Source organism: Athene noctua, chromosome 12 (assembly GCF_965140245.1).
Source record: "Athene noctua chromosome 12, bAthNoc1.hap1.1, whole genome shotgun sequence".
NCBI classification, from domain to species: domain Eukaryota; kingdom Metazoa; phylum Chordata; class Aves; order Strigiformes; family Strigidae; genus Athene; species Athene noctua.
This window is the reverse complement of record NC_134048.1, coordinates 16480168-16494103: the sequence shown is the minus strand read 5'-3', so window position 1 is coordinate 16494103 and position 13936 is coordinate 16480168. Positions and strand designations below refer to the sequence as shown.

The 13936-nt window shown below is 40.0% G+C and overlaps 1 protein-coding gene across 1 annotated transcript; it reads left to right on the top strand.

Moving 5' to 3' along the window:
- Positions 1–23: 23 nt before the first annotated feature.
- MRPL22 (mitochondrial ribosomal protein L22) lies at positions 24–7551 on the top strand. Its single transcript, XM_074915852.1, has 7 exons — positions 24–93; positions 178–223; positions 2108–2243; positions 4161–4226; positions 4759–4836; positions 5666–5735; positions 6976–7551. Exons 1-7 carry the CDS (start codon positions 66–68, stop codon positions 7185–7187), a joined length of 636 nt encoding a protein of 211 aa, XP_074771953.1. The 5' UTR covers positions 24–65; the 3' UTR covers positions 7188–7551.
- The last annotated feature ends 6385 nt before the right edge of the window (positions 7552–13936 follow it).

Below are 13936 nucleotides of genomic sequence, written 5' to 3'. Positions count from 1 at the left end.
GTCGCAAACCGTCGCAAACCAACGCGCTGCGCCGAGAGCGCCTGCCGTGAAGCGAGGCGGGGAAGATGGCGGTGCAGTGGGCTCTTGGCTCGGGTAAGTGTGAGGGGATGGAGCGGAGTGCTGGTTTCGGAGGGCCGCGCCTGTTTATTCCTTGCTTACGGTGTTGCTTCCTTCCAGGTGGCGCCTGGGCGCGCGGTCTCCTCGGCTGGGCGCGGCCGCAGAGGTGAGTCCGGCTCTGCCGGCATCCTGCCGCAGGCGCGGCCCTCCGGCCCCCCGGGCAGTGGGGTGCGGGCCGCCTCGCCCCGGGGGTCCCCGGGGTCGCCTGGCTAGGTCTTCTTGTTAACTTTTCGCCCTGCCCCGGAGCTGTGGGGAACAGGTTGTTCCGTTCCTCTATAGTGTATTTTTTGGAGACTGTGGCATGATGGAGGTGTCTCTCTCTCCTGACCCCTCTCTATTGGGCATCCAGATTTTTTCTAGTTCTACAGTGCAGGTCACAATAACATATTACCTGTTGTTCCCCTCTGTGCTCTCTCCAGTCTTTGCTTTTCTGTAGTTGCTGGTCTTTCCCCTCAGTCAGGGGAATGACAGAGTTGTGCTGGGGGAGCGTTGGTCACTGCTGACTATCTTTGACTTAAGAAAAAAGGCTGCTGTGGATTCTTAAAGCGCAGAGCTTTGGTCTCTTGAGCCTGTGGAGGTAGATTGCAGAGACCTGTGTCACTGAAAGAAGAACAAACAGGCTTATGTTCCTGTGCTTTGCTCACGGCCTTGCAGTTAGACAATTACATGTTAATTGTTTATTTTAGTTCTAGTCTGTATGTCTCTCACTTGCTGCTTGTGCATGATTCTTTCTAGAAAAGTGCAGCTCAGCTTGTTTCTTTCCTGTTCCCCTTGCTCACCCTTATATAATGTACTCTGGTTTGTTGCTTGTTACTGTTTTCTTTTGCTTACAATGTGTTTGTGTCCTCTTTCTTCTCTAAAGCTATGATAGAGTTGATCCTTATATGAGGTTGGATTACCTTAACATAGAGGGAATGTAAGATTTCTTAGTTTGCCGAATGTATTGATATGTTTTGCTAATACCAGGAAGATAATATGTAGTTTGTTAACTGCTTAAGTTGTTAAATTGCAGAATGATATTCATATGCTTGTCAAATATTTTATTGTATTAATTGATGATATTATGTCTGGTGATAAAGAATTTTTGTCTCAATGAGTGACATTTTTAAGTATTAAGCAAATAAACTGGTTTTGGTAAGTAGCTGAAAAAACATTCCGTAACATTTGAAATAGTATATTATACTACCCCCTCCTGATAGGATGTGAAAACTTTAAGGTGTATAGTGCCCTTTTGAAACTAATCAACGTGTTCTGTTTGTCAGTCGTTTTTAAAATGCTTTGCACACTTCGGCTACCCACACGAAGCTGCTGAAGCTGTAGTAAAACTCACAGTATGTGGTCTTAAACTCATCTGTTACTTGCAGTCGAGTGGCTGCCCAGTACTGCTCGGTCTGGTCAGCAGGGGGCGAAATATAGCTTGTGTTTTCTGAATCTGAGGTGAGCGAACTGGCTCAAAACTATTTTGTTACTGGCTGTCTTATATTGGCTTGATTGCTTTTTTGAAAGTAGTGTAGAATATATTTCCTTTCAAATTTAAGAATGTTTATAAACTTCTGATACTTTGTTGCTACTCAGTCCCTTGAAAAGCTAGAAAATTTTATTGCTAAAAATGTTGGTGAAAGTTAAATAAGTATTGGCTAGTTTGGGAAAAGATAAATTTTTATTTGTGTGAGTAGTGATCCCCACATAAGAACAAAGAGGTGACTGTGTCTCTGTGTGATGATCCAGGGACACTTAATGTGGAACCTCATGTTATTTATACTGATGTTACTTATTGTTCATGGTTTGCTTTAGGAAGCCTGAGGCTTCTTGTTGAAATAAAAAGCCATTTCAACATAAACCATAGAGGACTTAAACAGTTTAATTTTGTGTGTAGTCAAATGTGTCAGTTCTTTTTACCAAAACAGGTAAGTTCACAATTTTCCAAGTAAACTGGGCAGGGACAAAGAACTCTGTGTTCAGCAGCAAAGCCTGTGGTCTTGTCTTGCAGGTGGCTAGCATCTGGTAGCCTTTTTGCTCAGTCATGTATCCACACAAGTTCATCTCTGCAGAAATTTGGGAAGTGGGAGAAGAAAAACAGGATTGTTTACCCGCCACAGCTGCCTGGAGAACCTCGCAGACCAGCTGTAAGGATACACCTGTGAATTTCCTTACATGCTTATACTTTAGCAATTTCTGAACAGATTGTCGCTGTCTCTGGGTGACTCCACAAGGTGCTAATTTGATAGATTATTCATTTGTTATTTCAGATTTTAGTCAGTGTGGTGTATTTATACTGTAAAAGTTAATGTTACTTTGAATGGTTTCCATCTCTACATTATATTGGAGCTTCAAGTTGCTTGCAGCTGATCAACTATATGTGATGCAAACTGCAAAGGTACCATCCTCTGTTTGTAGAAGTTTGCAAGGATGTATCATTATACGCTTGTTCTGTTTGTATTTACTAGAGAAGAATGTGGCTGTATTGCTACTTCTCTGCACAAAGATATAAATGTAACTTTCCTTGGGTAGTGGAACTAGGGGTGCCTGTTTGATGTAGGTACAAGAGTGCACACTCTTCATTTCTTAATATCTCTGCCTTATAGATTCTCTGTGGTCTGATAATGTGTTGCCTCTTGCTGTGGCCTCCCCTTAATTAAGCTATTCAGGGGTTATTTTCTGTCATAGTGGTTGCTTGAAATGTTTAATGTGGACTGAGAGGTTCTAAAGTTACATGGGGAGGGATGTGAGTCAGATGTGACATATGATTGCAGGTTTTCTCTTAGGAAACCATTTTATATATACTGTACAGTGGGATTGTTTCTTCCGTCTGCACAATAACTTGTGTTGTACTAAGCCACAAACTGAAGCAAAGAATCTAAAATCCTTTTGTTACCTGTGTGGTCAGTGTAGGGCCTTTGCTGGCTGTTCAAGACAACTTTTGGAAAAGTCAGCATGAGTAACATGGTAAAGCTTTAAAAGCAGTGATAACAGTTTAGTTTTTGATAATAGCAGGTTTATGCCTGTTTCTCCCTGTTCCCTCTTAGTGATCATTTTATAACTGGGAAGTACAGTTAAATGCAGACAGAAGCAAGCCTCTTCAATGAAAACTTGCATGAAAATGAAGTGTTGTGTATTTGATCATGGGAGGGTCTTCTCACTTCTGCTTTCCCTACAGCACAACCTGGGAGAATTTTAGGTTAATTCTTCAGTATTTCCTCACTCTCAAGAACTGATATTTTGGAATTCCATTTTTGTAATTGTTCTTCACTGGGAATTAATGTGTTGAGGTGTCTGTTAGGCACGCTGCTCAGCAAAGCAAAGTATTTGCATCTCAAAAGAATTAGGGGTTTTGGACGTGCTTTTGTGGGCTGTGAGCGTTTATTGCCTTTGTGAACCTTATGGCCTATGATGTAGAAATACACGCTGTGTACTGTGCTGACTCATACAGTGTATGTGAAAATGCAGTTATTGACTAACTCGCTTATTAAATCAGTTTTTTAAGCTGTTCATAAGGAATGCCCTCTCTTTCAAATTTATATTGATATTAAGGTTTACTAGCTAGTTTTGGTCCTTGTTGGTACAGTAATAATGTTAAATGGATCTTTGGAGGCAGCTTTTCATGCCAATCAAACTTGAAAACCTCTTCACTTCTGAAGAACTAATTAAGTTCATGCTGGTAACATTGTTTAGTTGCTATCCCAGTAAGGTGACTTGACAACAGAGTGGTATTTTTAGGACTGAATGGGCTTGTCAGTCTTAGACTGCTTCAGAAGATGGGGAGGAGGAAGGGAAAAGATAATGAAAAATATTATCCTTTTCAGGGATTTCTGTTTATAAACTAATTCTTGTAAGATTATATTAAAATTTTCTGTATGCTAGCTGCTTTTGTTCATGCTTTCAGTTTTAAATCTTAAAGGTATGCCAGATTTGGTATGTTCATTGTATAGGAGGGGGAGTCATACTTTATTCCTAGTAAGAAAATAGATTGTGGAGTGGATGTGTATGCTCCATTTTTGTTTTCACAGCAAAATTACTGATCCTCTAACTTTTTTTGCACCTAGGAAATATATCACTGTCGGAGGGAAATAAAATACAGCAATGATAAGATGTGGTATCTGGCAAAACTGGTAAGCAAAAAGTACTTTGCACTGTATTTGATAGAATGTAAAATTTAATTGCTGTATTTGCCTTAACCTAGTTTAATCACAGTCTAATCAGCATAATAGAGTCCTGGGGAAAAGCATGTATCTGTGCAGGCGAGCAGTTGTTTGTAGTTTGGTTTAGCTACTTTTATCCTAGTATGCTCTCAGATGTGTACCCAGGATCACATGAAGATTATGCACCGTGGAAGAATTTTTGTGTTGATTTCTGCCTAGTAGTAGATGGCAAGGGGAGCTTTGAAGGATAGTAATGCGGTGTAATAATTGAATTAATAATAATTCAATATTAATAATTGTACTAATTGAATGTTTTATCAAGATTGATTCAGCATTTAGTTCAGATGTTCTATATGTAAGATATTACATTGAAGAAATGTAGGGAAACTAAAGTCTTTTGCCATTATGCATAGCAAATCAAAATAATATAAATATTGGCTTCTGAATAAAAGAAGAGAAATACTTGTAATTGCAGAAGTTAACTTGAACACTTTGATTGCAGATAAAAGGAATGTCCATTGATCAGGCTCTTGCTCAGTTGGAATTTAATGATAAAAAGGGAGCAAAGGTGATCAAAGAGGTATGTAGTAATATTCTTTAATACTCCTAGTTTCAAGAAGACTTTAAAATCAATACTTATCACCAGAAGTTTGGGGATGTTTCTATTTCTGTGTTTTCTGTGTTTCTATTAAGCCTGTTGGGAGCACATTCAAACAATATATTTTTGTAGCAGTCATGTAATGTGGTGACTTAGGAGTATGCAGAGGTCACTTGTGCTGGCGGTTGTAATTTATTATCATTACAAGTTAAATGTGTGTCCCCTGTCTAACAATGCGTGGTGTTAAGTCCGTGATAAATAATGCAGAATCCTTGTCACTAACAGCTGCTACATCTATGTGCTTTGGTTCTTAAAATTGTAAGAGATGAAGGATATCATCAGGGAAAGGACCGAGTTCTGTAAAGGCATGAAAGTTTTTCATGCACTGTTGTTGTTAAGAGTCTCACATTACTCATTTTCTTGGCCAAAGCATTGCTTTCTGGCATAATAATGACAAAGAAGTATCCTGTATTAACTGAAAATATTGAATAGCCTAAGTTAATTTTGCCCACCTTAGAACTGGATTTAACTCTGATGTCTATTCAGACAAAAGTCCATGGATGGAAGGCAGACAAATGCTGGTGGGAACCATCTTTTCCACTCCCTTCCAAAAAATGAAATAAAGCTTTTCAATCTGTATGCAAAGAACGTATTTGTTAAGACAAACATCTTTTACATAATTTTGATCTCTATATAATACTTTATCTATAACTAAGTAACACTTGTGATTTCTTCTGTGTTCTCTAGAGATAAGATGTAGTATTGCTTAGTTGGAAATACTGAGGAGGAATTTCTTTTCCTTTTGTTACAGGTTCTGTTAGAAGCACAGGAAATAGCAGTACGAAATCACAACGTGGAATTCAAATCAAATTTACATATAGGTACATTTTTTTTTTAGTGAAGAAAAATGTTTTCCTATCCTGCTAGAAAGTTTTATCCTTAATAAGGTTTTGCTGTTTCAGATCAGCAGAAATGAATAGAGGATAGTTTCTAGTGAGTTTATCTTTACTGAAACATGAAAGGCACGTGCTTCCAACTTGCAGCACAGCTGAAGTTAGTGTGGTTGTTGAGCCTTCAACCATCAGTTTATCCTTGGTGTCTGAGTGGTGTTCTTATGGCATCTGCTAGATGCATTTTTTTTAACATGCTTTCATCTGAAAGTGGAATTTCTGCTCCTTGTGTGAACAGAAAGTCCTGAAGAGGAAGATGCTTGACATGATTATGAAAGACTAGACACAAGAAGTGAATTGTTACTGCTTTTTAATATTGCCATGAAAACAGATGCTGGAAGCTTTGTCCGTGGCTAGTACTACTAGCTTTGATTTTTTTTTTTTGAATCTAAACTTCTGTAAGAAATGGTGTAAAAGTAAATTAATATTTACAGTAAACTTCTTAATAAAAAGGCTTTGTTATAGATGATTACAGAATAAGATTGTAATAACCACAGCACTTTTTTGCCTCGAAAAATGTTAGAGGAATGTTTACTTACAGTTGGGTTTAGGCCCATAGAAAAAATTCCTGTTTTGCCAAATATGGTATAACTGTTATTGAGCTGACCTTATAAGCTTTACGTAACCTGGATTGTAGAGCAGATTTGATTAGAATTCTTTGGAGCCTTCCAGGCCTCTGCCATAAGAAGGTTTATCTACTAGTGCAGGACTGGATGTGTAGATAATGAAAATACCTATGATGAGTGCAATAAAGGGAGAAAGGAGGGGAAATGAAGTCTGTAAGACTCCTACAGGAATTCATGAGACAAACTGCTGAAAAGCAGTGGAATTAATACCACCTTCAGAAGAGCTATATAATCCAGTAAGTGCTCAGTGTAGCTTCCTTTGGATTTGTCCTTTACTACATATTTATCTTTGCGTGTATGCTTCCAAAACGCACCTTTTTGGTGCTCCTGAAGAGTGTTAATTCAACTCACAGGTTCCTCTACAGCAGTAATCTGCTAAAATTCTAAATGTAATAGAAGAAAGATGAAGAGAATCCCAAGTAGAATTAACTCTTCATATGCAGTCATGAAAAATACACTGGCAAGACAGTGTTTCAGTTGCAGATGTGTAGTGGTTTATTCTTGACTGAATAGTCTTCTCTCCCCTCCCTGCCTTTTTCCTTCAGCTGAGTCAGTGTCGGGCAGAGGCCGCTATGTGAAGCGGATTCGTTACCACGGCAAAGGCATGTTTGGCATCATGAAAATCGTCAGGTGCCATTATTTTGTGAAGTTGGTGGAAGGTCCTCCTCCTCCTCCAGAGCCACCAAGGACTGGTTTTGACCAAGCAAAAGAATACGTGCAGCAGCTGCGAAGTAGAACCCTTGTTAATACACTGTGACAAACTTTTGTGACTACATAGGTATTTCTTGTTTGACAATGTAATTATATAAAAGAATAATTAAAGTAATGTTTTAGTTATATATTTGGTGCTGCTGGAGCTGAATGATGCAAGAATGATCATAGGTTTTTCTTATTTGTCAAGCCATAGGTATGGAAAAATCTTGGAAAAGCAACAAAAGATGTTACTTTTTTCTGAGTTACTTGGACCACATCATTCAAGCTCTGGACTATCAAATCTAGAATATACACTGCCATTCTAAAACTTGTAAGGAACTGTGGTTGTCCTCAAATTCACACAGCTGTCTGTTATGTATGGTTGAGTCTTTTATTGTAAAAATACATGCTTGACAGTCACATTGCAAGATCAAGACTTGGACTAAAATGACTAAAATTTACATCTTAAAGTAGCTACAACAGTGGAAAAACCCCAACAATAATAGTTGAGGTTATCAGGCATCAATTATCATTTCTTTATCTAGGCTGTAATGCTCTTTCCTTACAGCCTCTCTTGTACATCTTGTACATTGTGTCTGGGAGTGGGGAATGAAAAAATCATGTAAAAGTCAGGTTTTGACAGAGTCGGTAGGTGGCAATGTTTAGTTTGTCAGAGGGTGGCAGTGAAAACTTACAGCATCTTGGAACTCTGTTCTTGATTCTGACCATGACATTAATAGTCTGATATGTGCATGGAGTTCAGGCTGTTCTCTGTGGAAACTCAGTATGGGTAACAGGCACAATATGGAGAAAAGCTTGTCTTGGTGAAGAGTCAACTAATTATTCTGCACTGTCTGGAAAAAAAAAAAAAAGATTTTGTAATCTTGAGGTGAGTAAAATGCTCTGTGGGTTTAATATTGAGTGGCTTGTTGCATATACAAATCAGGCTTTCAGTTCTCCGAAAACAATCCCATCTTTATCATGACATATTAGAAGAGAAAAAGACTGAGGTCAATAGGGGGAATCTTGTTTCACCTAGTCAGATTTTCAACTCATTTGGCCAGAGATCAGCATAAAAAGAGAATGAGTAGTTGATTGTTTATGCAAATGTCTGATATTTACAACTTTCTTTTCCATTCTGGGAACATTAGAGTGGGAGATAGATTGCTTACCTCATTTGAGTCTTTTTACCATACCAGCTAGTGGTAGCCTTTCTTTCATGTGTTTACTTTTGATCAGTACTTGAATGATGGCAAAGGGACAGTTCCTATAAGGAAACAAATTATCTTTCTCATCTTAATGAAGGTGGTGTACAGCTGTTTCTTTTGGCTACCAAAGAAAAGGTCCCATGATGTTAGAGAGTGTTAGGGGATTGTGAAGTTACATGAGTACATGCATAGCTCAGTACCATTAATGGGTGCTTACTTGCAGTCTGTTTTTCTGCAGTGCACTTACAGAAGCATTACTTGTGGCTTTAAAGCCACGATTTAGTAACTTGTGTCTGAAAGGTGTGTTCCTGGCAAAACTCTATAGTCCCTGACGTGTTTGAAGAACTGTTTCTGATGTGCTATGATAAACAGCTGTGCTTTGCTCTGCCAGCTGCCATTAAACACTTTTTTTTGTCATACTAAATCTCTTACAAGTTACAGCAAACTTGAATGACTTAATCTTTCTGAGGGCCAGTGATCTGGGAGAAGACTTATGGAATCGCAAGATAATCAAAGCTTAATAAGCACTTGTCATCTAAGCATATAAAAACCTGACTTCTAGATATTCCAGTACCTGTTTCTCCTGTGTGGTGTAGATTTTGCATCAGATGCCTTCGGGACCTCCAGACAAGGCTGTATCCTTATAGATATCATTGCTCTAGTTATGAATCTGCAGACTTGGAGAGAAGGGAGAATGTGCCTGATGTCTTTTCCAGCTTCTTCATGATGCAGCAGGTGGCCCTGACACTCTTTAAACAAACAGACCTGGGATTTTAAATTTTTTCAGTCAAAAAGCAAGTTTGTTGCATGTCATTCTTGTTTTCTTTCTTAAAACTAAGTGGGAAGGCTTTTTTTGACATGTGTTTCAGCATTCCTCTTAATCCTTAGTACCCTTTTCCGCTGCCTTAAAGGTGTGTAGCCCTTAGTGCATCCTTACGGCGTTGGCAAAGGAAACTTGACAGCCATGGCTGTAACTGTCAGTGGTGGGAGAATTGGTGAGACGAGGGGCTTGAACTGGCTTGATCCCTGTTCTTCACTGGTAGGACAGTGGGAGTGTCTGAAGTGGTTTCTGTGATAGGTGCATCAAAACATTGGTATGGGAACCTGCCTGAACCTTTTTAAAATTCAGTAAGACATAAAGGTCCATACTGTCAAGTTCTATATATAAATAAAAGTTGAGGGTTTTGATTCTACTGTGCTTCCTTGGTAATTTGTACATCAGCCCTTCAGCTAGGTATTTTATATGGTTTCAGACAGGAAACTTCATGCTAATGGCAACAAGTCTTTAGCAGAAGATCATCATTTATTATTATGACCTCTAATAAAAGAAGATTCTTAAAGGAGCCGTCACCAGAAGGGAGGGAGAGAGGCACCTAGGCCTCCACTTGATGCTCATTTTATTAGTAACGTCTGGGGGCACTGTAAACTCACCACTTGTGTGTGTATGTGCTGATGTTACAGAAGCTGGGGAAGGAGCAAGTATGCGTGAAGGTGTAGTAAGGCTTCAGGGAAATCTGAGGAGAGCAGAACTGAACTGCGCTCTGCAATGTGAGATGTAATTGAGGAAAACTTAAAAACCTGCTGTTGGGCTTGTTCATAAACTTTAAAGTATCCAGTGAGAAAGTCAAAGTACTTTCTGTCAGACAGCCTGATGTCTTTTTGGATGTGTGGGTTTGGTTTGTTTTTTTTCCTTTTTAAAACACCTGGGCAGTTACTGAGAGGGTAGCTCATTAAAGGTAAAGAAAGGCTCATGAATATAGTTACCAAGTGATCATCAGCCTCTTCCTCTTTAAAAACATGGAAGATAAGTATGAGTGATAGACAATGACTAGACAGTTATGAGTTAGAGACCTGTGATTCTGGTCAGGTCTGTACTGGAAACTACTGTTGTGAAGTGGGTGGACTGTGTTAGGGCTCAGGTGGTACCTGGGTACAGACAGGCAGGTTCTGCCAGTGCTTCAGCTATGTTGCTGTACGTGGCATGAACTTGGCTACACCAAGGGCATGCAGCACAAATCTGATTACCCCTGTTTGCACAAATGAGAGGTGTATAACGGTACTGCCACCTTTGCATTGCAGTGTTGCTTGGGAAATCCTTCAGGTTTTCTTCCACAGAAAGAGTGGTCAGACAGTGGAATAGGCTGCCCAGGGAGGGGGTGGAGTCACCATCCCTGGATGTGTTTAAGGGTCATTTAGATGAGATGTTGGAGGATATGGTATAGGGGAGAACTTCGTAGAGTCGGGCTGATGGTTGGACTCATGATTCTAAGAGTCTTTTCCAACCTGAATGATTCTGTGATTCGGAGAACTTCCTCTGGTCATGGTTTTAATGGAGCCAAGTATGCAGTCTGCTGTATCAGATGTGACCATGTTCTTGGCTCCCACTCAGCCTGATGTTCATGCAAGTCCCAGATCCTTTTTAGGTTGCTCATCAGAATTGCAGTAAGTACCTGTGGTGCCTGTGTTCCAGCTCTCATTGCTTTTCTGTAATGAGGACTACTTTACAACTAGGAAATTGTTCTGTTATGTGGATGATAATTTTCTTTCCTAATAGAAAAGTTGCAAAACAGTTTACTGGCTTCTGTTATTAGTGAAACTCCTAAGACTGGAGTAAAGGCATTGCTACATGCTACTGTGGTAAACTCCATCAATGTATGCAGCTAAGAAGCAGTGAAATGTGTCTACATCTCTCCCATTGATCATCTCCTTCAGAGCAAGACAAACATAGGTCCTTACTGTATGCTGGCCATGTAAAGTAAAACTTTAAATGAAAACAGAGCAGACTGTGAGGTGTGCTACTTAAGGCTATAAAAGGATTGCTGTTCAAAATGAGTTCTTCTAGATGCCCCCAATTCCTTGCCTTTTTTCCCCACTAAAAATTCCCAATAGTGCATTAAGATGAACCTGATAGTTAGTAAATTTTCCCCTATGTAGTTTACAAGCTCAAGGTTATGGACTAGAACAAGTAGTGTCATGCTATAAATCAGGTGTAATGGAACAGCTTGAGAGAGCGCACAGAAGTCCTACTTCTCCTCACGCAGTGTGTGTCCTAAAACTCTGAAGATAGAATTGGCACAAACTCAGAAACCCCCACAAATGGCTGATTAAATCATTAATAATGAGCCTTGTCCTGCTACCCTCTCCTGGCATTTGAATTCCCCAAATCATTCCAGTACAGCAAGGAGTACTGGAAAATTCTTAAAAGGGCTGCAAATCAGAAGACAGAACTTTTCACCAGAAATGGGAGGTAGCTGAAGCCTGCTGTGGTGCAGAATGGAGGTGGCACATCTGCCTTGTAGTTCTCTTTCCAGCAACTAAATGCCTTTTGTCGATGTGCTGGATCATAACTTACATAGCTTTAGCTTTCAGCTATTTTTGATGGTTCTTGTTCTCTCCACTGGCTTAAAAAGTCATTTTCTGTTTCTTTCAGGCCTGAAATGTGTCGCTAGCTCAGTGAGTATGAACGCAAATGGTCTAAAGGAGAACCTGCCTGCACAGGCAGGGGGAGGAGGCATTCCTGAGTGAGCAGCTATCATCCTCCCAGCAGAACTGGGCTGAGGGTTTTATACACGGGTTAATATTTTGGCTGAAGGTTGCCTGGATGGGTTTGTATTCTGTCAGCTCAGAGCCCAGGCTGAAGAAGTGGTCTGTGCTGTGACAGAGATGTCCTGAGTTGGAGCCTGTAATGTGGTTCTTGTGAGAAAAAGACAAGCTGGAGGTATCAAATCTTGAGCTGGAAATACTCAGTCACCGGAGGTGACTTCTACATAGTTTATATTATAGTAGTGGAAGAATTATGATAGTATATCCATGCGTATGCTTTAGCTATGTTTTGTCTGCCCTGTCCATGTGAATTGGGGAAGCCACCCGATATCCCTGTTAGTGGCAACCTCTTAAGTAATGCTATTGCTTAGTGTCATCCTGAGTGTGCCCAGAGCCTTAGGTAAATGTAGAAATGTGGTTGCAGACAGTTGAATGTGGGAAGAAAAATAGCACCTTCTTGACTGAGATGTACCTGGAGAAATTTGAGTGTGAAACGACTGGAACTGTGGTGCCCTTAGCAGGAGGAGGTGATTTCCAAAATCAGTGAAGGGAAGGGACAGAATGATGTGGAACTTTGATTTACCTTGGGCTGACTGGAGTCAAGAATAAGGGTCAGAAGTGTGGTGCAGTTACACCTCTCTTACCGACAGAAGTCAGTGAAAATTCCTATCCAAGTTCAAGGCAATACCAACTAAACTATTGGCTAAGTGGCTAGAAAGGTCTGGGTTTGTCTTTAGTATGTCACACCTCAAAGCAGAGATTCCCACCTGTTCTCATCAAGTCCTAGGTGTTTCAAAGATAATCTTCATTTTTCTTTTGCTGTTATTATCTGTCTCTTTAGGGGGCCTATGCTCACTGCTTTTGTGGGGATGAATGCTTGGCAAGCAGTTACTGTTCATCAGTTCTCATGCTAGATATGCCTGTCTTGTTGAAGGCTTTCAGAGTCCGTGCTGGGAATGCATTTCTTTTCCTAGTGTTGAGAGATTTATATTTTTAATGGGTATTTGTTTTATCTATCACATGCTAGATATATTCACTTGATAATCTTAATCTTGCAGCAATGCAGGCAATCTTCTCATGTCGTGATCTAGCATGCAGGGATTTTATTCATTTAACAGTTTGGCTTTTGGATCAGATAGCCATTAGAGGTAAATCCTGCAGTGTGCTGAGTATGCTTAACATCACCGGAACTGAGAGCAGAAGTAATTTGTAGGGAGCCTGCAGCATCTTTCAGGATTGTGCTCGTAGAGGCTTTCTTTACACATTAAGTACATGAGTAAGTTAATTTGTGGTCTTCCCTTCCTAGACCATACCCTTCGTTAATATGATTTCTGGCTGATGCAATTTTTGCAATGGCTGTCTGTGTTCAGTTAACCACTTTTGGGTCTCTTAAGAGTTCTTTTTGATATCTCTTTGATACCAAACAAAGACATCCTTCCTTCTTTAAGGTGTGTATTGTTAGTTGGAAAATGAGGGGGGAAAAGCAGACGGAAAGAATTCCATGAAGTGGCACTTCTACCCCACTCCAGCACAGTACAATAAATTCAGTACTATTGTCCCTGAATGCAAGACATAAACGTTTCTTTCTGTCTACAGCAGGAAAAAACAACAGGTTTCTTTCTTGATCTTTGACACAGAAGCTTCCAACTTATTACTACTCAAAAAAAACCCAAACCAACCAAACCCCAAAATGTAATTCAGAGCCTTTATCAGACAAAATAGTATCTTCATTTCCCAAAAGTAGGTTTCAGATGTTATATTTGTTCCTGATGGCAATCATGGGGGCCAGAATTCTAGGTTTCAGAAGGAGGCTAATGATGAATTTCCCCGATATGATTCCTGGGATAGCAGGGGAATAGGAGGGATGACCAGGGCTTCATCATATACCTACAAGGTTAAATGCAACAGCAGCCCCAGCAGCAGACAGTTCCTTGGCACAGCTGTGACTTTGGCAAGCCAGCACATTCATGGCACTGACAGCGTAAACATTTTGTGGCAACTGTGCAAAGCAGGCAGCCAATTATTTTACTAATGATTGCTTCTCAGTATTCTCCTCCCTCAT